At 35.4% G+C, this 27,377-nt stretch overlaps 1 protein-coding gene across 1 annotated transcript in view; it reads right to left on the bottom strand.

Moving 5' to 3' along the window:
- LOC136825246 (protein spaetzle 4-like) overlaps positions 1 to 27,377 on the bottom strand; it is a 95,566-nt gene that overhangs the window by 5,894 nt on the left and 62,295 nt on the right. The window contains exons 5-8 of the mRNA XM_067081284.1: positions 24,190 to 24,596; positions 17,697 to 17,819; positions 16,685 to 16,795; positions 12,979 to 13,069 (exon numbers count right to left, since the gene is read on the bottom strand). Of these exons, the coding sequence (XP_066937385.1) occupies positions 12,979 to 13,069; positions 16,685 to 16,795; positions 17,697 to 17,819; positions 24,190 to 24,596 (732 nt within the window). The remainder of the gene's footprint in view (positions 1 to 12,978; positions 13,070 to 16,684; positions 16,796 to 17,696; positions 17,820 to 24,189; positions 24,597 to 27,377) is intronic.

The following is a 27,377-nucleotide window of genomic DNA, read 5'->3' on the forward strand; positions in this document are numbered from 1 at the left end:
ACAAAGTTCACTGCAGTAGCCAAAACACTTATGTGGACCCTATACGGAGCACTCTGCAACTTTCTTGAGTGTTGCATTAAGGCTTGAAAGGAAGCATTGGTGGGCTTCAACATTTCACTCCCTAGCTCATTATTCTCCTATCTGTTAGGACCCTTTTTGAAGAGTCTGTTGTCGCACAATTCATTAACTGAGCCCGACAACAGAATTGCACAATATATATACTGTAATTGGAAAAGGGGAATCTGAGAAACAATATCCTTGAGAGTTTCCTCTTCCTCAGCCTAAGAAAGCTTGGTGTGAATCAGAGCCGTAAAAGCCTCCAGTCACTACTAAAAAGGACCCCTCTGACAACAGAAGAAAGGACAACAATAGCATCAGCACTCCTACCAGGGAAAAGAAAAATCGACTCCTGGACTGCATATCACAAAGAAGGGAAGAGGTGGAGCCCTATAGGACTTGCATGGCTGGGGTTGTCTTCTACAGCATAACATGCAGAAGTCCTTCCCTTGGAAGACTTAGTATAATTTTGAATGGGCTAGGGTAGAGATGGTCTCACACTCCTCTCCCCTAAAGTAGTTTTTTCAAAATCCAGAACCTCTTCTAAAAGGGGGGCCATAATAACAGCTTTATTTGCCACCACTCTTCAGCATCCCCAAGAAGCATTCCTCCGGTTGAAGGGTGATCCATGACCCATCAGATTTGAACAAATGTATTGTTTGCGTAAATTTTTATATATATGTACTGTACTTATTTTATGGGAGCTCAGGAATGACGTATTTTAACTGGTGGCCACCTAGATGATTGTCTAATCTGGGGAGCCATCAGAGAAGTGTGCTGATGAAACCTGAGAGTGGTAGTTGACCAACTCCAGTCAAAAGTTTGCTTAACTTGTTGCCACCCACATCAAGCACGTTTTTCTGAGGATCTACTCGTAGCGCCTTCAAGGGTATAACAGCTCAAGACTTTAACTCTGCTTTTCAAGCTGTCAGCCCTTTACGTTTACTGGTATGGAAAATGTTGGAACATCATTTGCAACACTCCTCAGAACATGTAAGCTGTAATTGATGACTTATTTCCTCCCTGGCAACTCTTTCCAGTTGGTCGCTGATGCCTAGATGACTATTTTTTTTCAGTACTGGGGGTTTTTGAGACAACATTACCTTGACGTCTTTCTCAATGAATGTCACAAAGAGGAGGCGTATGTCTTCAGGTGAGATAAATCAAATCCTAGACGAGGTGTCTGATACTGAAGACATATTTGATGATGAGAGCTCTAGTCCTGAATCCTCCATGATGAGGATATTGAAGAAACAAACTTTTCTTCCGGATATGGAAGTGAAGATGACTTCTCATTGCCGAGTGACTGGACTCCGAGAGGGAGAGAGAGAGAGAGAGAGAGAGATCCCTTTACTTTTCTTGCTGATCCCAGCATGAAATTTTCAGTTGAGGATAAAGAGAATCCATTAGAATTTTTGAGAAATAATTTGATGATGAAATCATTGATTACCTCGTGAAAGAAACAAACAGATTTGCAAATCAGTTTCTAGATGAGAATGTAGAACATTTGTCTCCACAATCACGAGTACATAGATGGATTGTGTGTAGTCCCTTGCTTTAGAGATTGGCATACAAAAGAATAATAGTGCATGTATGTATAACACTTTTCGTTCAGTATTTTGTAGTCTTATGAAATAAAATAATAGTAGTATTAATAGTTTTTTATCCCATCATTTAATAAAATTCCTACTCTTAACTACAGTACGAATTATAAGCATAAAAATTAATATTAACTTTGAAAAACTATCATCAGTGATATGACCGCTAATTGCAAGAAAAAGCGTGACGGTACGTTAGCAGCGAGCTCATCCGGGGCGGATGCTTAACAGGTTAATAGGAACAAGTCCCCACCTTACATCCAGCAGACTTTTTCTGAAGCTGGGACTTTGTTGTGCTACTCTTTGCAGATAGCTGTCTCTTCCCAACAGCACTCAAACCAGAATAAGGAAGGATCTGAGAAGATTCCTTGCACAGCCCAGCTTTTCCTGATGACAACTTGCAACGAAGTCTGGGCCTGTTACACTTAGGGTCCATGGTAGATCTAATCCTGAAATTGTGACTGTAGGGTTTAAAGGCTTTGAGATTGCCTTCTTCTGAAAATGGGAAGATACTCTGTCCATGGATCTAGAAGGGGTCTCTGGCAAACAGGTTGACCTGACTCCACCGTTCATACGAGTGATAATACATACAGATGCCTCCTTGAAAGGTTGGGGAGGATATTGAGAGGACTGTCAGTTAGGGGGAAGATGGTCACCTGGCCTGGGGCTATTGGCTATCTTTCTATCTCAGAAAATTGAAACCTCCAAAAGAAACCAACATTTTGTTGTCCTAGACAATACGACTTCAATGTCTTATATCAAGAGGTTAGGCTCATGCTGAGCTTCTCTCAAGTCAGTAATTGGTAACATGCTTACGCAATCCAGCAGTGGACTTGTTTGCCAGTGCGAGAACCATCAACTTCCAGTGTATGTGTCTCTGAACCTGGACATTCAGGCAATAGCAAGAGATGCATTCCTACAAGACTGGAACAAATGGAGGATGATATACCTTTTTCCTTCATTGTCCCAGATTTCAAAAGCTTTGAACAATCTACAGGTACTAGCTTTCAACAGAACCACTTGCCTAGTAGTCCTGAATTAGCCAAACAGTCATTGGTTCCTTATTTCTTCAACAGCAGATAAGAGAATAAATTCTATTGCCATCCATTATTCTGTCCCAGACAGGAGGAGGAGAAGTCACCTAAGCATCCTCCTTTCTGAGCAGTGACCTTCAAATGGAATTTTAAATCTAGTCTACTGTGAAGATTATTTGCCTAACATTGCCAGGTACCTAGTGTAGCAACTACTGACTTCATCTCTCCAACACACCAGTCAGCATGGAAAATGTGGTTAGGTTACTTCCACACTGAGAACCCAACCTGTTAAGACAGTTTTACATTTTTCATCTTTTGAGGTCAAGCACCTTATTATTTCAACAATCATGGCATACAAGGCAACATTGATGGAACCCTTGCCTTATGGTTCTGGAATTGATTCTAATATGGAAAATGTTAATTCCATTCTCCAGTCTTTTATACAGTACTGCAAAGGCCAGCTCCTGCAAGGTTGACTGCTTTGGCATCTGGAGCTCAGATTAGAGTACTGGGCTCTCTTAGACAAGGACAACATTTTACCACTCATACACCTAGTTATCATTTACTGTTGTTTACTGGCCTATTATTCCTGGCCAAGAATGAGGACGTTTTTAAAGGGAAAATCCCTTTTCTGATAAAGGAACTTAGTATGTCACATAAAATATTATGCCTGGTTAAGCATTTAAGGTTTACCTAGATGTCACAGCAAACATCCCAGATGATTGTATTTTTCCTGCACCTTAGCACAAACAAACCACTCTCCCTCTACATGGCCTGAGAATTATTTTAGTGGCCCTCATTAAAAAGGCAGACCCTCACTCCTTTCCCAAGTTGCATGGCATCCAAAAGTTGAGTACATCATTAACTTTCTTTGGAATGCTTCCTTCAAGGAAGTTTTCAAGTGTGCAGAGTGGTTATTACAATATATATACAGTATATATATATATATATATATATATATATATATATATATATATATATATATATATATATATATATATATATATATATATTAAATATATTATATATATATATATATATATAAATATATAAATATATATATTATATATATATATATATATATATATATATATATATATATATATATATATATATATAATTATATATATTTATATATTATACATAAACTCAAGAATTTTTACATAAGTTTACAAGAAAGCTGGTATAAATGACAGATGACATAAAGATATCCCATGAGGATGGGGGTTATAAATGAAACAGATACACCTGCAATCCAACAGTTGAAGAATTAATGGTCCTACCAAAACCAGGCTAAATCTTTGAAAAGGTTTACAAAAGATTAGGCCTAACGGCTCGGAAGCAGGGAGGAGTCAATTAAAGGATAATACAGGTGAAAAGACTGACCACCAAAAATGACCTTGGAATGAATAAGCTGATTACATATGTTTATAAAAGTACAACACTTAATATATTCTCCTTTTGGTAAACAATAAAAATTTTTGCAAAATAAAAATTTTTAAAAACTATTAAACATACGAATACATAGAAAATATATAAGGTAATTATTCAGTAATTAAGTTGGTGATTTTATCTTTAAGGTCATACTTGAACACTTTGGTAATGCAGAGGTCCAAATAACACATGCCAGGGCTAAGTTTAAAATTATAACTGGAAGTCTGTGTAATAGCAGATTTTAAAAGATTTCATGAAGAGAAATCTTTCAGTCTGGCAATCACTTAACTGCCAGTCCAGTTTATCCTGTGAGAATTTTCACTTAAATGAATGAATATTGTACTGGATGTTTGCCAAGTTTTGTCAGAATACTAATGCTGTTTAATTCTCACTGCATGACTGACCGATATAAAAAGGACAGTCCAAGCTTGGAATTTTGCATATTACGTTGTTGCTTTCTTTAGGGCTATTTTTTAATAACATTCCTTTTAGCATGTTATAGGAAAAACCCAGGTTGATATTAAAAGATTTTAACAATGACTTTATGGTTTCAAAACCACTAAAATAAGGCAGGCTAAGAATGTTCTAGGGGGTTTCTTTCTTCATGTTACTTTCACTATAAAACTTTTTGTGAGCTTTATTATAGCGAATATTTAGTATATGTGAAGGGTAACATAAACCTGTCCCTATTGTTCTTATGTATTCGATTTCTTGATCCAAATACTTGGGACTAACAATGCGCAATGCTCATAAAAACAAAGAAGAAAAAATTGATATTTGTTATTAAGATGGTGGCCTGAATAGAAGTGGACCAAAAGTTAAGTTGTTGGTTGGTTTCCTATAAATACTGAATTTGCATTGAAATGGTTCTCTATGTATTAAAACATCTAAGAAAGGGAAGCAATTTGATAATTCTAAAGTAAATTTAATGGATGGTACCCGGTTATGGTTTCAAAACCAGAAAAGTCATTTACATCAGTAGCCTACCAGCAGGTAAAACAGCTAAAACATCGTTAACATATCTATATTATATACTGTTATATTATATACTGTAAGTGAAAATCGGAGATAGTCCCAAGTAATGGGGACAAGAGTTTTTAATGGGTTCTGTAAGAACAATTTCAATTAACTTTTAGATTTAGCTGTGTGGGACACCGGTTTTGTTTTTAACGGTTGTTCTTACTCACAAATTGATAGTATGGCTATGGGCTCTCCATTTGGACCCATCTTCTTGTGCTCGCTGGAAGAGCACATGCTTGATACTTGTCCCCTTAGTTACCATCCACTATTTTATAAGTGGTATGTAGAAGACACGTTTGCACTTTTTAGAAGTTGGTTTCATCAGTTCATTTCACCTTGATATTAAATTCATGACTGAACACGAAACCAACAACCAGTTACATTTTTTAGATATTCTAATAACACAATCATCTCAAGGCTTCGCTACTTCTGTTTTTAAAAAAGAGACATTCACTGGTCTTCATACAAATGTTTATAGTTTTGTTCTCTTGATTTTAAGATTAATGCCTTATTAACCATGCTTCACTGAGCCTTTGCTTTATCCTCTAGTTGGCAAGCTTTCCACAATGAAATCACGTTCTTGCAAAAATATTTCAACAGCAACTGCTTTCCCACCCACTTATTCTTTAAACACATCTCCAAATTTTTAAATAAAATTTTTGTTCCACGTCATCCTACTCCTCACGTTCCTAAATTACCTTTCTATTCCAGTCTTCCTTTAATTCATGATACAACCTTTCATAAAGAACTCCAAGCTTTAATATCCGGTCATATCCCTGCCATGAAAATCAAAATTATACCCACAAACCCACTGAATATCGGTAGCCTTTTCAGCTTCAAAGACCGTTTGGATCCATTAATGGCCTCGTGTTAATGTTATATATGTTTACTTGTACTCAGTGTAATTGAAGAACCTATATTGGATCGTCACAGGTTACTTAAGGTACGAGTCGACAGTCATAGGGCTGTGAGCTATAGAACTGGTACTAAACTTTCAAATCCCGAATTTTCCAACGCATGGATCATACCGATAAATGCAAATAAACCAAAGACTTTAACGGTTTGGGCAGAGTCTCCAATCATAGGCTTTTAACAATTAATGAATCATTGTTTATAAAAAAAAACTGGTCCCCTCACTGAAGACCCACCTTTACACCTGTTTATCTCCCGTGAATTGTTTACGTTTTTGGTCAGTCCTTCCTCTGCCTCCACACTCAATGGTTGGTTCTTATTCATATTTTTAGCTGTGTTTGTTTTATTGTAACTTATATTGTGTATTTTAATATTTGTCACTTAATTTTATTGTACTACTTAGGTATTATTACTTTGTAGCTTGAAAATGATGCCTGCTGGTTGGCTTTGAAACGTTGCAACTGAACAAATATGACTTTCTTGACCTGTTGGTGTGCTTCCCCTGCCTTCATTGTGTGTGTGTGTGTGTATATATATATATATATATATATATATATATATATATATATATATATATATATATATATATATATATATATATATAATATATATATATATATATAATATATATATATATATATATTATATATATATATATATATATATAATATATATTTATTATATATATATATATATTATATCTATATATATGACAAACATATATATATATATATATATATATTATCATATATATATATACGGATATATATTGATAATGTGGATATGTTTATCCAAGAAATATTATAATATATTTATATGAATAAATACACCATTAGATACCATCCAGTTTGAATGAGGTCCTTTACAGTATCATATATATATATATATATATACTATTTATATATATATATATATATTATAAATATATTTATGTATATATTTATATATACAAAGTATATATATATATATATAAATGTCATTTGATGGAAGTAACTATAAAGCAAACACACTTGTGCACAGCAATCTCTCTCTCTCTCTCTCTCTCTCTCTCTCTCTCTGTCATACAAAAAGCAGTGATGTTCATCTGATTTTTGTGTGCTATTGCAAAGTAGCTCTATAAATAGCAAAGTATTCCATATCATTTGAAAATTAATGTATATCATGGTGCAAAAAATGTTCAGTCAGTCTTTTGTTGTATATTGTTTTGCAGCAACCTTCCTTAGCTCATTTTTCACTAACTTCAACTTGTCACTTTGGCTGAATCACTTCCTGTTTTCTATTAGACTTGCTCCAATAAAATGCAAGAACTCAGCTTTAAAATAACAGCAAATCCTGCATCCTATAACGGAAATTTAATTTACACAAACTGAATGAACATACCCGAGGGCATGGTGTCAGCTACGAGTTATGAAAGTTTTTGAAATAGAAATGGTAGTAAAACCTGGTAGAGTCAATAACTGAAATTTAAAACTTGTGAAATCTCAATAAAGCACATTCTTCCTACTAAAATTTAGTAATGTTTAGGCATTAATGCTACTTCAAGACAAGCTTGAAGTGACATGAACAACCAAACAACAAAAAAAGTTATAGATTCTATTAATAGTTAGGAACTGTTTAGGAAGCACTGAATCTAACTGTGTTATTTGATATCCATTTAAATATGGTCTCAAGAGCAGAGCTGGCAGGTGAGGAGTAAATAATCCAAGACTGAGAGGGAATGGCAATAGGGCTAAAAGAAGAAATACAGACATCAGTTATTTAGCCAGGAGTGATTTTATAGACTCATTAGAGATGTAGAAAACACTGGCAAGAGATCTTCCAGAATCCTTCCACAATGGTAATTAATTGTCAGTAAGATGGACAGTGAATTCTTACCAGTGACTTGAAAGAGGGGGAAATGATTTCTACATTTGAAAAAATTCCTAGTACAGTACATTAGTGATAATGTATTGTTACTATATGGTAGTTTTCATTGGTTAAACCAATGTATGTTGCCAAGAAGGGGTCTAAGAGCAGAATTCAGTGAGTTGCAAAAAATACTAAGAGGAGCAAGAGTCACTTTGCAATTTCGTTAATCAAACTGTACAAGAATATGATCCAGGGAGTTGTGGGTAGCTGACCTCCAAGGGTGCAAGAACCTTATGAGCCTCATGAATATAGGTTATATGGGTAGCGCCAGATTAGAAACAGACAGTAGGAAGATCAGGAATAATTGGGAAAACAATGGTTTTAGTAGAAGAGTAAGCTACAAATCCATCAGAATGGATGAAGAAGGTTGAAATAGCAGTTGTTGACAACTTTTGGCATAGGACCAGTCATTTCTGGAGACAAATATCTGAATTTGTTCTTAATATGAAAAAAGTTTTCCCTTGAAGTTAAGTACAACACGTCCTGATAGAAAATACTTAGGCGTGATTGGGAGCAGGAGGTAGAAATGAATAACAGTCATAGCCTCGTAGGTGGTATAACAAGAAATTTTGTAATGGCAATTTGAAGGCTTAGAAGTAAAGAATTTGTCAGTAATTTTTTATGTTAATTCAAGATAAACAGGTCCAGAATGTGTAATGATGGGTGTTCAATAATTTGTTTTATCACAATAGTAACTAAAAAGTGGAGTGCTTTATTGGATCATTACATTATCAAGGTCAGAATGAAGCCACACTGTGTTTGACACTGATTTTTCCTTATTTAGATCTCTTGACATATAATTGAAAACATAGCTGAGTCGTGGTTAAAATCAAGATACATGAAGAAAGGAATGAAGTCCATTCCTTATTTTTAAGCAGATGTCTTCATAGAGACATAATTCAAGAGTTATGAGCCTATAAAGGCATACTACTGTAATCATGTCTTGTTTTTGAAACAAAATCATGAATAAAGGTTACAGTGCAAAGTGAGCTAAATTTTGAGTGCAAGTGAACAGAAAAAATGTTGCTAAATGAGACCACCCTCTCATCATTGGTAAAATGAAATCTGAGATATTCTTAAGACCCCTTAATACTGGGTAGGCTACTATAGTATGACCATTTTAGGAAGAGAGACTGCCCTCTGACAGAGAAGGATGTCCTTTCAATCCTACATCTGTCAAGAGAAGCCGATTACCTTTGGGAATACCTAATGTTGTCTTAAATTGACTTTGTAAATCCTGGATTAACCTTCGGACTTCAAGCTCTTTGTTTGCGCCTGTTATCAAGCACGTGTACTATATTAGAAAGTTGTGAATGAACTTTTGTTGTCCCACTTAAATTTTAGATAAAAAAAATTTTCAATATATGAAAATGGTAAATGCAAGAAAATTGGAAACCTATATTTCGTTTATTTGGATGCTGTACTGAGCAATGTTTTTGAGTTACGTCATCTATTATAGTTTTTTATTACTGTTCCTTCGCTGTTATCGAAGTCATATAATTGTGATAATAAAAGTTTCATCGACATAAATCACGGATTTATATCCATCCTCTCGAACTTTTTCATTGTCCGTAGAAATTTCGTCCGTGCACTGACCACATCTGTTCGTTCCATGAGAAAATTTCTTCCATTCACCTTTCCGTATCTAAACCCAATTTGTTTTAATATTTTCCATAATGATTCCTTGCATCCACTGAATCCTATATTTTCTTTAAATGCAAACAAAAATTTTTCGAGTGTGGGAATTTCCTCTCTGAGGTAGAAATTTAGCACTGTCTTTCGTAAAGCACACTTATCAAAGTCATCTAAGTTTGTCACCGGTTTTGATCTTAAGCGTGTTTTCTGTGGGAAAACAGGAGTTTCATATTCTTCCGTCTCTTCAGCTTCTTTAACAATACAATGAATAGTCGATTTAAGCTTCGTTGCTCCAGTAGACGTTAGCTGCTTTTGAAACGTCGTATAAGGGACCGTTGTTCTTTTTTTCCGTGATGAAGTACTTGTAAACGTTCCAAGCTACTTCTCGGGATGCTCCAGGCAGAACTCGTCTTTAAGAGAATAATCCTTCATTATGATTAAACGGCTTAACCATCCCGAAAATGACCTGCTTTAAGCTGACAGGAATTATTGGCAGCACCTGTAAAAACATATGCCACGTTTCTAAATTACATTAACATCGACGATGATTTATGAACGAAATGAATTTCAGCGGGAGAGTATACATGTCCGAAAATACCTAACACTATTCTTATTGCAATAAAACACAATCGTTTTCTCTTGACAGGTTTAGAATTAAAAGAACGTCGAAGAAGTGGCATCAACGTACTGTCTCTGCCAGTGGGGAAAAGTCTCTTTTAAAATGGTTATAATAGCTAGCATATGAGCTTTTTTTGGTAGAGGATGTGATTTTCGATGAGAGTTGGTGTTAAATATACAATCCTTCCAGATGTAGGACCAAACTGCCGGTGATTAGGAAACAAGAAAGGATACTGTTAATTCTAGAAAGGTCCAACAGTTCTCCAGTGTTAGTACTCCAACAAGCGTTGTTCTCTTGACCAACTCAATACCCAGGAAAGTAATGCAATAATAGATTATAAATAGTGTTCAACAACCGTTCAGATTTGGATCTGAAAACTTGATGCCATGTTTACTTAATTATTTAACCGTGGGCCCTGTCCCCTTTGGATATCGTACGAACAGGAGTTATCTTAAAGTACTCTACTAAGTAGTCAAATTTACATTGTAAAAGTTCGGGTAATTTGCTGACTGCATGTAAATTGCACTGTTTTGAAGGTTTGTTGAATCTGTAAAACAGAATCCAGGCAAAACTGAATGAAGCAAGGATCAGAAGGGTAATCGCACGCGTGAGAATGTTTTTGAAAATTTTTGTTGAAGATGCAAGGACAGCGATTAAGAGCTGGAAGAATGGAATACACCAGGGGTTACTGGCGTTGCAAGATGCCACCGCACTTTGGCTGAACAGGATTTGCAAGGTATGTCTGGATGATGGAAAGGTTCCTAAGGGATGTATGAGAGGAATAATGGTTCCATTGTATAAAGGTAAAGGCGACAGGTGTAAGAATATCATAACATCACCCAGTTTACTAAGGGAGATGTAAAGGTTTGATTTAGAGCGTAAGATGCGAATGATTCATGGGGGAAGAACAATGCTGGTTTATATATGGAAGACAGTGTGTGTGGAGCAAGTGTTTGATATGGAAGAGTTATGCGAGATGTTTGAAAGGAAAGAAAAAAAGCTATATGTGACTTGCTTGGATCTAGAAAAAACTTATGATGGATTGGACAGGGTAGCAATATGGAGGATGTTAAGAACGTATGGTACAGAATATAGGTGTTCAAGAGCAATTAAAAGTTTTTGTGATGGACGTGTGGAATGTTAGAATATGTAGAAGGAAGAGTGACCACTTTGGCTTGAAGGTGGGGTTAAGGGTGTGATATGTTTTCCTGACTGTTCAAAATCTTTATGGGTGGAGCGATACAAGAACTAAGAGAAGGGATGGCAGATGCAGGTGCAAAGTTATAGGGTAAGGAAATGAGTCATGAATGGCGTGTGGAATGGCTAATGCTCACAGGTGACAGAATGTAGATTTGGGATAGTGAATAGGAGCTGCAGGAACTAGTTAAAGAGTCCGAAGGTATTTACAAGAGTAAAGTTATGAGGGTACAAGAAAACAAGAAGTAATGAATATTAATAATGGGTGGTGGAAGAATGGCAATGATTGATTCCTATAGATATGGATGATGCTAGGATGAAAGAGGCGAGTTGCAGAGCAGGTGAATCAAGAAAGGTGGCATAGGGTGTGCAAAAGACTGAAAAGAGACTTAAATTGTCCATGATACTCAAAGCTGGAATGTATGATGGATTGCTGAACTCTTTTTAAAGGAATTGGAGTGCAGATTTTGAATGCAAATAAAAAAAGGGCTAAAACTGTTCAGGTGAAATGACTGTGTAGTGTATTTGGCATAAAATTGAAAGGTTGAAAATAAGGAAACACCTGGAGGAAATGGCAAAAAGATTAGAGTAAGAACAAAAATCAGAAGTGTTAAACGGGTTGGTCAGGTGAGATGAAAAAGGCACTGGAGAGGAACTTGACGAGCTGCTCTAGGAGTGGGAGCCCATCCTAGCACAAGGCAAGTTTCATCTGAAAGACACTGGAAATGAAAGGCTTTCATATCCAGTGAGGGCGTGAGGTGTGCATGATAGAGAATGAAGCATTGTGTGTAAGGAAATGCAATCTTCTGCTGATGAACCCTCTGTGTAAGTGTATGAAGTGGCTAATTTTGTGGAAATATACCACAAAACATAAAAGTATGAATGTAGCAGTTACTTTTGTGTTGTGTCTTCTCTATGCCACCCCTGGTTAGTGGAGCATTTTATATTAGCTGTTTTGGTTTTGAGATGGACTGCATCAACACATCAATATATATGAGTGCAGCATGTCAGTGGCAAAGCATTGGGCTCGCATCAGCAAGGTCCGTTTTTCAATTATGGATTGACATTCGCCTGTCGACCTAGCACCATCAGTTGGGGTGAAAGAAAAGGGCAGGGGGCTACTAACCTAGCATCATTCGCTCTAAAGGGGAGAACAGTTTTTGGTGATTATAATAATATTCATATTTATATGACAATATATGTATATATATATAGATACATATATATATATATATATATATATATATATATATATATATATATATATATATATATATATATATATATATATATATAAATTCCCTAACGTATTATGACCATAAATTTCCGCTTGATGTAAATTATTTTTTCTAAATAAACTTGAAAAAGACCAGCCGTGGAAAAATTCAGCCACATTCAAAGTAATCTAAGAACAATCACAGGGAACTTGAACACCATCGCAATTGTGTCTGTTGCACTGCCATCCTCCAACATCAGCGGAAACTGCTACGATGCTTCTTTGGAAAGTGTATTGAGGAGACCTGAATATGACAGAATAAAGACATGGTGAAAAAATATAACTTACCAGTTTCCGGCTCGACTTCCTCGGCATCAGGAGCTCTTCTGGCAGGTCATAGCATTTACACACGCAGCACGACGGGAAACGGAACCAGTCACTGGAAGGACATTGTGCATCAGTATGATGGACGCTACTGCAAGAAAATAGTCAAGTAGTTCGAAATCAATATGTATATATATATATATATATATATATATATATATATATATATATATATATATATAAGTTATATATAGTTATATATATAATATACATACACATATATACATACATGTATGCATATATGTCTATATTTACATAAAAAAGTTGCCCATAACAACACGAAAGAGGGTAGATTTTCTAGTTTTATATTCTGGAAACTACTATTTCCCTTTACGGGGGTAGAAAGTCTACTTTCTTTTCGTATTTTTATGGGCAACTTTTATTAGATGGAATTCTGTTATAACAAATATTTTAAAGTTTATATATATATATATATATATATATATATATATATATATATATATATATATATATATATATAAGGTAAATACCATGAGGGAAAAATGAAACAACGGGTGGTTGCTAGGCCTTTCGACCCAACGGTCCTAGTAAAGGACCGCTGTGTTGAAAGGCCTAGCAAGTACTCCGTTGTTTCATTTTTCCTTCGTGGCATTTGCCTTTATTTATACATTCATCACTTTCCATATCTTCATGATTCAGTTACACACACACACACACACACACACACACACACATATATATATATATATATATATATATATATATATATATCTAAGTATTATGCATGCATACATGTATATATCTAAGTATTATATATATATATATATATATATATATATATATATATATATATATATATATATATATATATATATATATATATATATATATATATATATATATTTCAACATTAACCCATTTCGTGGGTCCTCAGAAAAGATGTGAAAATAATCACCGCTATATTCATACCTGAACTGCTGAAACATGGATGATTCCCTCGAGCAGAAAGCTTTCACATCTGCTTCTTCATAAACCTATATAGGAGACTTACCAGCAGTGCGTCGAACTCTCTGTACAAACTGTGTTATTCACCTCAGTCTTCGGCGCTCTTTGTCACTTCCTGTGTGGTCAAGATCCTCTTTTACTCTGTCTATCTAGTCCTTTCAAGGTCTCCTCTCCCAGTTCCTCCAAAATGGGCAGTCATAAAACTGTCACTTTCCAGTTTTTCCCTGTGGCTGAAGCATCTCAAAATACTCTGATTCCTCCTTTTATCTTTTTACAAGTTCTTCTGTCTTTCTACATTTCTAACCTTTTCATCTCTTCTCTTGCCACATATAACACCCACAGTTTCATCTCAATGGCTTCAATCTTTTTTCGTTTTTATTCATATTCAAAATCCTTACGTCACTTCCATAAAGTAGGGTTGTTCCACTATTTATTAATGAATTCTAACCTTGGCTGCCACAGGAAATGCAATTTTCCTCCCCAGTCTTTTTCATACATCCTGCTACCTTCCCTCCCATATCTACTCTGTGACTCATCTCTTGTCTCATATTGCCACCATCCAAATATATCTACTCCTCAATACCGATATCAAGCAGAGGCGCTTTTATTCTTTTCTAACATCTACCCACCTACATCTACTGTTACACCTTGTCTCAACTCCATTTCTGCACTAAACTAGTCACCTTTCCACCTAAGAATTATAACATGCGTTTCATACCCATCGAAAATCTTTTTAGTACTCTCAACAATTTATCTTCTTTCCCATACACCCAGGACACTATCTGCGTTACCTTTGTAATCAGTTCTGTCATAAGCTGTTGACCTCCGAAGACACTGTCAATGACTGATTAGCAAGAAAGCCCATAGAGTAAATTTTACTGATCGCCATGAAAAGACTGAGTTGCCTAATTCCAAGAAGGGTACCCTGCGTAAAAGCCTTTACAGCTCAAGAAGAGCGCAGAAAGGCCGAAAGCTGCCACAATTTTTTTTGTATATTTTCAGATGCATAATGCAAGTTTCAATGTAAACAGTGACTTAACCAATATTCTAGGTTTATGTGTACCATGAGCATCTGTTTCCCTTTGATTTTAAACTTCTCACACAACTGCTTCATAGCAAACTCTTGCTTCCCTCACCCTCTCCCTGGTTCAAACCCTCACTCTTCCTCTGAATCACAATCCTACTATCCACCTTCCTTGGTATATCAAGTAAAGTTGTGCCTCTGTCATTTGTATAGCTTCCTTTATCACATTTACTATTATACAAAAGATAAATTTTTCCTCTCAGTAATTACTTCAAAACCTTTTTCTTGTCCAGACATACCTTAAACATCCAGTCAAGGTCAACCCAGTGACGTAGCTGGCATTCCATCAGGGGAGCCTAGGTGGAGCCAGTATAATTTTTGGGGTCCAAAGAAAATTACACAAAACTAATGTATCAAATCTGTAATTAGTAAAATATACTATTCTCGAATGTATGTATCCATGTGAATGAAGGAAAATAATAGTATTAGTAATTAGTAAACCTGTATTTGAAATGATAGAGCTCAATTTTCAATTAATTTTCAACTCTTACTCTATGCAAAGGTATCAAATACTGTAAGGGTTGAATTTTAGCTACAAAGGGAATTTCAATTAGGGGGACCAAGCATCTGACGGGTAGCGAAGGGGGGCAGACAACCCCCTCCATAGCGACGCCACTGGGTCAACGACACAATCACACTTCCACTGCTGTAGAGCAACATCATCCCTTCAACTCCTAATGTCTTCCTTTCTCCATTATCTATTTCCCTCCTTACTTCCTCAGCAGGCCAACTCACACTTCCACCCACAGATCATTCAGTCTTCAAAATACTCTCTTCTCTGATCCAAGACAGCACTCTCTTCTGGCATCGTAATTATCTCCTGCGTATTTTACTATGAGACCAATATTTTATTAAAACATAGCTCTCTGCATTTACTTCCTTGTAGAATAACCTCTTATTGTCCCTAAGTCCTTGCTTACCTTCTGCCTCTTTTTAGTTTTCTGTAAAAGAAAACTATTGTGCCATCTTTGTCTATCCTTCCACACTTTTTCTGTCCGCCCTCAGATCTTAAAAACTACTAAAGCTAGAGGGCTAAAAATTGGTATGTTGATCATCCACCCACCAACCATCAAACATGACAAACTGCAGCCCTCTAGCCTCTGTGGTTTTTATTTTTATTTAAGGTTAAAGTTAGCCATAATTGTGCTTCTGGCGGTGGTTAAAGTTTCAGGGCCGCGGCTCATACAGCATTATATCGAGACCACCGAAAGATAGATCTATTTTCGGTGGCCTTGATTATATGCTGTAGCGCCTGTACAGAAATCTCGATTGCGCCGAAAAAACTTCGGCGCATTTTTTACTTGTTTTTATTTCATGTTTTCTTTTTCTATCTCAGCTTCTTGACCACTTTATCCCTCTACTGTATTCTGTAATCAGTCTTCCATTCTGTCTGGCAGCTGTGCCTTAGACAATCTCTAAATTACATTTCCTCAGCCCATTACTCATTGCTCCTATTGCCTCGTCCCACTTCTTAGACTTCAAAGCCTCCTTATGACCCCAAAATACGAGCGCACTTCCATTTCCGTAGCAGGAGACTGGTCTGGAAAGTTGTTTCATTAACTGTGCATGCTAACCTTAGCTATTTCACACGTGGACAAATTTCACCGTCTTTCTACTCACCTAAATATACCTTTGCATTCATTGGAAGGGTCAAAGGCAAGCAGCTTGTGAAGACGGAACTGTTGCTCACATCGACACCCTTCGCGACAGTACATTTGACGGTACTCGTGTCTGTTAAGACAGAAAAAAAGAATTTAAGGCTATATACATGAATATAAGAAAGTTTGCAAAAACATAGTATCAATGTACATTTCAATTACAAACATTAACATTTTCTCTGAGAGCTTTACGATTCGTAAAAATAGCGCATAGATGACGAAACCTTGACTGTTTTCTAACAATGTGAGATTTGATTTGATTTTTCAATAGGACAACTGAAATTTAGCTTCGACTGATGTTATGATTTTATGAAATTTAGGCTGTAAAGCCAACCAATGAGGTACTTTCGGTCATCCAGCGCTTCAGAAAGGGCCATACAGAAGAAAGTAATGATAATATTCCAGCAAATATTGAAGTTTTAAAAAAAAAAAAAAATTTTTATGCCAACGAAAAATTTCAAGCCTTGTCGACGTTGTTGTCCTTTGTTTGCTTTTTGAGTAATTCATATATCATTCCATTTTTTGTATCATTTCCAATTTATTTTGTAAGAAGAGTTAACGATGCAGTTGGGTCCTTTTAACAGATAACTAAGGGATATGGACAGGGGAGAAAGAAATTCTCCTGTTGAATGCTGAGGCTTCTCTACCTTGCTTTCCTGTTACGGTTGGGTGGATCATTCGATTCAACCAAATTACCCAGGTCAACCATTTATCCTCTCAGCCTGAGGAATATTTAGGTTTCTGAGCATAAATTTCCCCAAAGTCACCCTCTTTGCTCTGGATGTATTTTTCACAGGGATACAAAAACGTGAGATCTGAATAGCTATACTTCCTTGCATCGCTCCCACTGAATGTATTGGTAAAACCGTTTACAAAGACCAAAGATCTTAATAGCCATACTTACTTGCATCGCTCCCACTGAATGTACTGGTCAAAGGGATACAAAAACGTAAGAACTTAATTACTATACTTACTTGCATCGCTCCCACTGAATGTATTGTTCGAAGGGATACAAGTTGAGCAGTGCCAAAGTTTCACCCCGGGTGTTGTTGGCCCAGTAAGGTGCCACAAACTCTTCTTCCACGGGGCACGCGTTGCTGTCGAAAGAAATGGAGATAAAAATATTCATTGATCTGTTTTGTTATACTGACACCATTGGAAAACGCGAATAAGCACATTAAATGAGTGCCCCTTCTCATGACAATGCAAGGGACAAGGAAACTGAAACAAAGTACTTGAAGATAACATTTTTGTTTTTATAAATACACCACCGAAGAACTGAAACGCCGTATAGGTACGCCTCTTATGTCTGGAGATTTTTTAACCGGTGGAGGCACATACGATAAAATTATTTGTTTTATTACTGTGTATTGCGGCGTACAAGTCGACCCGTCGTATAAGTCGACTTCACTGGTTGTAAATTAAGTATATTTTCCAGCACTCACAAACATTCAGCATTCATTGTCCACTGACTCACTCACCGATCTTGACAGAACTCTCCTGACTGATGTTAAGCTTTTCCAAGAATTATCGTATACAAACTGAACTGAGTCTCATTCTTATGGCGACCCCAGCTAAAAAGATGGAGTGTAATGCTAGTTTCAAGACTAAATAGAAATATGTATTTAGGGTAATGGTAATAAATAAAATGGAAGTTGGTACTAAACTACGATATTTGTGTAAGTTAATTATCATTCCTCTTTTATTCCAGTGTATCTGAACAAGGATACACAGCTGTGTTGCCTTTCAGCAAAAAAAGCTGTTTCGTGTGTGTTAATCGCTTGTTTACACAACATTAATAGATTTTCCTGTTTATTAATAAATTGTAACTGCATTTTTCAACATATATTAAATGCAAATGCCCCGGTAACGTATGTTGTTAGAAATCATGGTTATCACCGAAAGATTTTAATTTTTGTAAGTCTCTGTAATGGGGTCGACTTGTACGCCTCAACACACAGTAATAAAACAAATAATTTTATCGTATATGCCTCCACCGGTTAATACAGACCTTTAGGCCAAGTTCAGTAGCGGATTTTACTATCCTGATGTTACTGGAGCAAATTTTAAAATTAATATTTTGTACCTGCCATATAAGTCGGCCCCTAATTTTGATAATAAAAATGTGACCTTGAAAACTCTACTTATACGCCGCAATGTACGGCATTTATCATTACCAAAAAGTTTTGCTTTAATTCAGATAATAAAGCTAATAGATGTATTCTTCAAGGAAAAGTTATCGTATTTATTCTTAAGAAAACAAACATCCACAAGCTGAAATACTTTCCTCCTGTTTCTGGTTCAATAAATAACTGCTGTGGTCAAATTGTGGAAAATTCATTATTTGTGGACAATTGGAAAGAAACTTACTACATCCAACTTTTTTTTTTTCTTACTGACTTTTCTTTGTTTGACATAAAACTTCTTTACAAAAGGCGAAAAAGTGTGTGCCATTCAGAAGGGAATGACCAAAATGATTAAAACATCCCAAAATCAGCAGCTACTCGAATGTTTATGGGACAATTAAAACTTACTCTAGGCATCAAAACAAAAGGCAAAAAAGTGTGTGCCATTTGACGTTTAGGCCACTTGACGCTTTTCCAGGTTTATCCAAACAACATCTATATGTGATTAGCATGGAAGGTGATTTAGAAATATTGCTATCCTCATCACTGATAGGGGCAGTCTTATTCAAAATACTTTTTCCGTACTTGCCAAATAATGCACGAGTGACTCAAAAGATGATACTAACGACATCTTTTACTATTATAGTGCGATGGTGCAAGAATATTTTAACAACATAGTACTAAATTGGTTGATGCTCTTCAGGGAACGCTGGATAAAAATATAAAATAATCCAAATAAGAATGGAATTGATGCAGTATCAAAACGGCATAAGTTATAAAACATTTATTTTATGTATTCACGCACAGGTTGATATTCCATAAATTGAAATAATAAGACAATAAGAAATACGTTTGTTGATTTAATAAATAAATCATATGCCATTCCAATTACGAAATCAAAAATTCTTCAACATTAGGATACTTAAATTGGTTTTATACCTATTTAGAATTACTGTTGATTGTTCGGCCCTAAATATGAAATTACATTTTTAGCCTGTATACCATCCTCATATGAAGAGCCATTTGAGAGTTTGTAGCTGGTCACAGAAAAGCTAAAAATGCAAAAGAATTTTTTAATATTATTTCTGTCTTCATTTTTCGCACATCATCGTTAGAAGGGCCACTGGAGCCACAAGATTATACGGGAGGACGCTATCTTTTACAGATCAATGAATCGCTGAGATTTTTGCAAAAGCTTTGCGTCTGCCCTTCCTGGCCCTTCCCAGGCTAGAGGTTTCGTGGAACACTTTGAAACCTGTTAGCACTCGAAATGAATGTTTCTCTTTTTGCGAGGCTCAAAACCAGGTAAACACCCCAGTTTTCTTGTTATTATAAGAACCTTATGTCAGACTTTCTGTGTGGATTCCCATCTGGTCTATGGCCTCGTCTATGAGACTAAAACCGATCATTAGTTGAAAAGCGTTCTGATGTTGCCTGACAGTTACTATCGACAGTCAATGTGTTTGTTCACAAAAACGGATGAACATTTATCATAATGAATTAATTTTTCTAACTTGAAATAGATGAACGTTAAAGAAACGAGATCGTGAGACATTTTCCTTGTACAATGAATAAAAAAGTTTATAGACGAATTTTGGAATCTCTTAGCATTTCTACTAAAAATATTGACTATTAATGAGAGAGAGTTTGTGATATTTTTCTGAATCTGACTAAGCTTTATAAGTAAGTTTTTGTGAAATGTTCTAGGACTAACCGACTCTTCATAAAGGAAGTATTTGGGAGAGTGAACATCAATTAAGAACCAAGTTTTCGTGAAACTTCAAAAACAAGTTTTTCAACGGGAGAGTTTTTCTTGCGACACTGAATTTGATGAATATCAAAGAACGAATTTCTTTGATGCTTTCTGAAACGGATCAACAAGCAAGAAGAACGCTTTTGTGACCTCCTGAATCTGGTAAATACTTTCAGCAAGTTTTCGTGAGACTAGCTTGTCCTGAATAAAACGTAGTTAACAAGCTCTGGCCTGTTCTATCGAGGATAATTTCAGCTAACATTTCCGAAATGAGTAGGACAAAAGTTTATGGAAAATATTTTACAACCAAATCAAATTAGAGGAATTATTGCAGTGCATTTATCCTGTTGTCAAACCTTTAAAGTATGCTGTTGATGCTGATCATGAAAACACGTCATGAAGATGAAGAATGAAAAAAACTGATAGTATCGTTCCCCTACACTGCTGAGTAGCATTGGTAAGAGTGTACGATTACTATTGTAAACAGTCAACGAAGTGAGTAATCTTAACAGTGCTCAAAAGTTATTCCATACAAGTAAGAGAACACATACCCACTTGCAGATACAGAGAGAGAGAGAGAGAGAGAGAGAGAGAGAGAGAGAGAGAGAGAGAGAGAGAGAGAGAGAGAGAGAGAGAGAATCGCAGCAACGTGAAAAATATGTCATTTTAGTAGGAAATGTCGTCAAGCTTATCAACCTACAGTAAGGATCACTTTTCTCGAGATTTTCTTTAGTCCTAATATATATATATATATATATATATATATATATATATATATATATATATATATATATATATATATATATATATATATATATATATATATATATATATATATATATATAAATATATCTTATGCCTCTGGTCTGTCATCTATCCAGGCCTTCCTAGGTCTTCCTCTCTTCTTTCCTCCTAACAATTCTGAAGAGTCCTCTCCTTTTACTAACCCATTTCAAAGCTCTGAGATCCATCCTTTCATTACACTACCCTTTTGACTAGTTCTGCGCATCTCCACATTTCTCCCTTTTTCAGTTGAACGTATGCCACATACTCTATGGAAATAAGTATTTTTTATAGATTCCATATTTTTCCTTTTATTTGCATCCAAAATCCATATCTCTCTTTTACTGAGAAGAGTTGGCTTAAGAATCCTTTATTGCATATTAACCTTAACTTCAATAATGACACTAAGTACCCTCCCAATCTTTTGCATACATCGTGGTACCTTACTTGCTTCACCTTTTCTGTGACTCACCTCTTTTCTTATACGAAATATGATCTCCAAAATACCTATACAAACCCTGCCTTCTCCGTTTCACAATACACGTTAATATTCATTGCTACATCTCCCTGATTTCCATTTACTCTTATAAGCACTTTTGCTCAAATTTATTTTCAAGTAGTTTTCAATGTTTTCAACAGCCTCTGCAACTCCTCTTTATTATCGCGTCACTCTATATATTAAACAGACATGGAGTCACGACACATCCTTATCTCAGCCCCATATTTACACCAAACAAGTCATTCTCCCCGTATTTGCACCAAACCAATCAGTCTCTCTTATTTACACCAAAACTCCCACCTACGATTATAACACATGCTTAACTTTCCTCAAAAGAACTTTTTATTGATCTCAGTAACTTCTCATACGTCCTCGACATCCTCCACAATGCCTCTATGGATTCTATTGCAACCATTTTTGGTCTAAGTATGATACATTTACTCTGAAACTTGCTCACATAATTGTGTCACAACAAACACTTGATTCATAACAAACTTCAGACAGGGAGTCTATTCCATGTCTAAATCTGTCAGCCTCATCATCTGCCCAACTTTCTGTCAAAATCCTACCAGACACTTCCAGAGTATACCAGGTAACTTAATATCCAATAGTTCTTATATTTCCCTATAGCACCTTTGCTTGTATGCCAAGGAACAATTATTCCTCTCACCCATTACTTTGGAACTTTTCCCCCATGGAGGCATATTCTACATGCCCTGGTCAACCCCTCAACCACACTTTTATCACCAAACTGCAACATCTCACCTGTAATTCCATCAACTCTGGGTGTCTTTCCATTCTTCAACCTCTTAATTACCCTCCTTGCATCTTCAACAGTAACTCCCCCAAGCATTCTCCAACTTACTGTACTAATTCCTCCTATTCCTGCATCATTCAGTTCTACCACTCCTCTGTTTTCTATATTTACTTAGCCCATTGTTGGGAATGCTTGCTTTCAGACAGCATATTTCCATTCGCATGTTTCTCTGAGATACATTTCCCTTTCAACCATTCTCTGTATTTATTTATTTATTTATAAGATGAACGTCTTATTCTTCCTGAAGTCCTTGCTCACCTTCCTTTTTTCTGTCTCACCTTCTTCGCCATTTAAATTATCCTCCTGTCTGTCTTCCCTTCTGTCTTGTAAGAGCCCATCAGAATTTTTTTTTTTCCTTCACTAAACTTTTTGTTTTCTCACTGTAGCCTCACTTTGTCTTTCCTCTGCCCAAGCTCCTTAAACCTCAAATGATCTTGTTGATTCTGAAGCCCCACCCCCAAATATTACACACATTTCTTCCAGCACAGTATTTTTAACACTAACCTATTTTTCCACCTAGTTCTTCCATATATGCTCCCCAATAACTCTCGTCTTATTACACTCGTCTTAACTACAGCTACATTTCCATGCCTTCCACCCATTTATGTTCTCTGTGTCTATAAACACTCATATCCACCCTCATTTCTTTCCAGTCCTGAACTATACACACTGACTATGACAATCTTTTCTCTTGTTGTGCTCAATCTCAGCCCTGCAATCTTCGAAGTTAAAAAATTTGTACGCTCAATCGTCCCAAGAGTCTCCCTAATATTATGGCTGTTACCCTTCACTTATAATATATATATATATATATATATATATATATATATATATATATATATATATATATATATATATATATATATATATATATCTATATATATATATATATATATATATATATATATATATATATATATATATATATATATATATATATATATATATATATATATATATATATATACATACAGTATAGGATATATATATACATATATATATATATATATATATATATATATATATATATATATATATATATATATATATATATATATATATCAGGGAGACAGCGAGCTAAACTTGGTAATTTTTCATGAATTTCCTTAAGCCAAGCATCATTCCTTTTATTACAGTTCTTTTTAATACATTTTAACAATAAACATCCGCATATAAGTCTATACGAAAAAGTCTAATTGAATCTCTGAAAAAAGCTTCCCACAAGGAAATGAGACTAAATTTGTGCATTTTTACATCATTATCCGCAATACCCCCTGATTAGTTTGGTTTGCCTGTCTTAAGACCCTACTGAGGCAAATAGACAGTTGTGTATGTGAAAGAATGATCTAGATAAAAGGGAGAAATAAAATATAATACACTATGTATTTCGAATGAAGTCTTAGCACTTTCCCAATTGTAATGATGTCATAAAGTGTAACCGATTCTCTGGAAAGTGAACAGGGCAACACAGGTTTATAGTACTACTCACAAGCCGCGTATTGGTGTCTTGTGTCTGTCTGGCTCTGGTGGCGCCCCTTCGTTTTGCATTCTGTTCGGGAACTCTTTGTCAAAGGGACTTTTAGTCAGAGGCGAGTCTTCCCTTTCTTCAATGTCTGAATCATCGAAGAAGTCGACTGGGTCTTTGGAATTGAGCGTCGCCCTTTCCTTCCCAGGACTCTCTGCACTCGTCAACTTCTTGTCGTTGACAGGGTCAGTGATTTCCGTCAGCGCCTCTGCTGCGTCGTCAGGTAATTCGTCAGGGAGAGATTTTAAGGTGGTCAAACCGTCCATGTCAGATGATGTCGTCGAGCCAAAGTTTTGTGGGTGGTCACTTTCCTCAGAATGGTCAAAAGCTATTTCGGAGAGGTCTGGTTTTCCAGGATTCTGGGTTGAGATCTGGAAATGGAAGGTTCATCAAAAGCTATTTCACCATTCAAGTTTGGTTAAGATGCCTAAATGCAATTTGAAAAAAGAAAATAATAAGAATCGACAGCCCTTTAAAAAGAAAATATTTCCGAATAATAATACTCTTCTTGAACAAGTATGGAAGTATACAAGAGCTATGTAATGACTTCTCATAATGCGCTAGGCTTCCAAAGTTCACAAAGAAAAATTGACCTAAAAGCAAAGTACAACTTATCCTAAACCATCCTGTACGAGGTCATGCTTCCGAAATGATGCCAGCTGTAGTGACAACGATTAAACAAGCATTGTGCAATTGACTCCAGCACATTTTGCCACAATGACTGAGCGGGTGTTTTTTGGTCCTTGCAAGTTTCCCCATAAACCTCAATTTTCTTCGCGAAACTATTCTTATGAGTGCATTACCTTCACGTCCAAATGAATTGTTCCTAGAATGATCATTTTTCTTACTATATAACCCCATACACAATTCTATCATTCTTGTCTACCTTAATCTGCATAACAGCTTGTCTATAAAAACTGATTTAATTAATTTTCATTCATTTTCCTCTCATGAATATTCATTACTGCCCAAACTCCTGTACACTGAATTGCTGAAAAACCTGTCCATCCACTTTTCACATTAAATGTTTCAATAGTTAATTTTCTCTGTTCAAATGATTCCAATCAATAACATCTTCAATTACGTTCTTCTCGTCAGCTTTGTGTGTTTTTGGGAACAACCAAAATAAGGTTTCACTACGTAAACATGTAAACTGTCCCTAGACTGTTCTAGTCATTTGCCTGTGTTGCCTTATCCCCGCAAATATTATGTCTTCCTTTTGATCCATGTTTGATGCAACACTGTTTCATTTGCTCTTTACATAATTTTCAAAGTCACAACTCAAGATGCAGGTATTATAAAGAGCCAAACCTCCTGTCTCCATCTTGTCTGCGCAGTGGAAAAAATTTATCCAGTACATACTATCTGCATTGAAAGCTGACATTCATCTTTGCTAACGACTTATAATGTATTTCCAAATGCTTCGCAATTCGCAATACTAGCATATTCATCCCTAAATACAGGCGTCCACCTGTAACCACAGTTTTAAATTATAAAAACTAGGCTCAGGCACATACTCTTACCCTATATACTACACACACTTACATTATATATATATATATATATATATATATATATATATATATATATATATATATATATATATATATATATATATATATATATATATATATATATATATATATATATATATATATAAATATATATTAAAATAATAATATACATTTGAAATAATATAACACCATGAAACACTCATAAATAAACTTCATATTGTGTACAAAGAGTAATTACACATAAAATCACTTTAAACCCTAAAATCATTAAAATAATACAGAAATTATGAACTCATGACACTGCATAAATAAGCTCCAGTGTATGATATATATATATGAATATATATATATATAGTGTATGATATATATATATATATATATATATATATATATATATATATATATATATATATATATATATATATATATATATATATATATATATATATATATAATGGAAAACTTGTTATATATCTATTTACCTTGCTTTGTTAGTCACACCTGGATAGGCAAACCAATCTTGAACATTTAATGACAACAGGCAACAAGTGATAGGATGGTTGTGCAGTTTTGCTGTATGAACCCACAAGTGAAAATGAGCTATAAGCATGATGACAATGAAAGAATGTTTGGGTTCTTAACACTGATGTTAGCAGTAAGAAGGGAATTTCTTTTCCTAGATTCATCCTGGCGATATCACACAATGTCACCCCATTATGATAGATATGAGTACAGAGTCTTTCTGCACACTCTTACAGATGTCGAAGTGGAGAAATGAACACTGGGTCAAGAATATCTTGCTTCAGAATGTAGTGGAGGACAGAAAATGACATGACAGGAACACAGGTCTGGCAATCATTTATGCTTGATCACAAATGATTCCCCAAGTAACATTTTTATAGCAGCAGAATAAGATACACTGCACTGGAAACTTGCCGAACTTCAAATTCTCAATAAGAATACAGATTACAGAAGTTACTCTGTATCAAAAATCTGAGCTTAAAAGTACGGCAAGTGATAATTAGTCCCGGAAGGAGCATGTCAGGTCTCTTTAGACCGATTCTTTAAGAAGTTGGGTGTACTCTTTAGATGTCCTGTAATTAAATCTCTTCTCGTGGATGCTACTCGTGAATGAAGAGAACTTCGTTCTGTTACTGAATATTACTCCGAGACCCTGAGAGGAGCCGCTTTGGTTTTGTTGGGAAGTTGGTTCTGCTTTCCATCTTCCAGCCGCCTGGGCGTTGAGATTCTCTGCACTTAAGGGGTGCTCTTTCTTATAGCTGTTGTTTTTAATGTAGGAGTAACAGAAATAAAAGCAGTAAATGGCAAGGAAAAATTACAAATCATGATGATGAAATTGTACATGTTTACATTAGTTTGCAACAATCCTAGAAAATAACCAGTATTCCTGATTAATATTCTTTACTTATTTTAGAACTAAAAGGTAGCTTTTTGGGAAGACGACCTTCTTGAGGTTTGTTGCTTCTGATAATTAATTTCCCTTGGAATTAAACGATTATTTGCAATTTAACACAACAAGAGTGCAACAGAGTGCAGATGGCAAATTAGGATATTGTATGAACATAGAGGAGTGATGAGCCGCCCAAGGCTGTATGTAAGTGTAATGGCCATTATGGC

This window comes from Macrobrachium rosenbergii, chromosome 37 (assembly GCF_040412425.1).
Source record: "Macrobrachium rosenbergii isolate ZJJX-2024 chromosome 37, ASM4041242v1, whole genome shotgun sequence".
NCBI classification, from domain to species: domain Eukaryota; kingdom Metazoa; phylum Arthropoda; class Malacostraca; order Decapoda; family Palaemonidae; genus Macrobrachium; species Macrobrachium rosenbergii.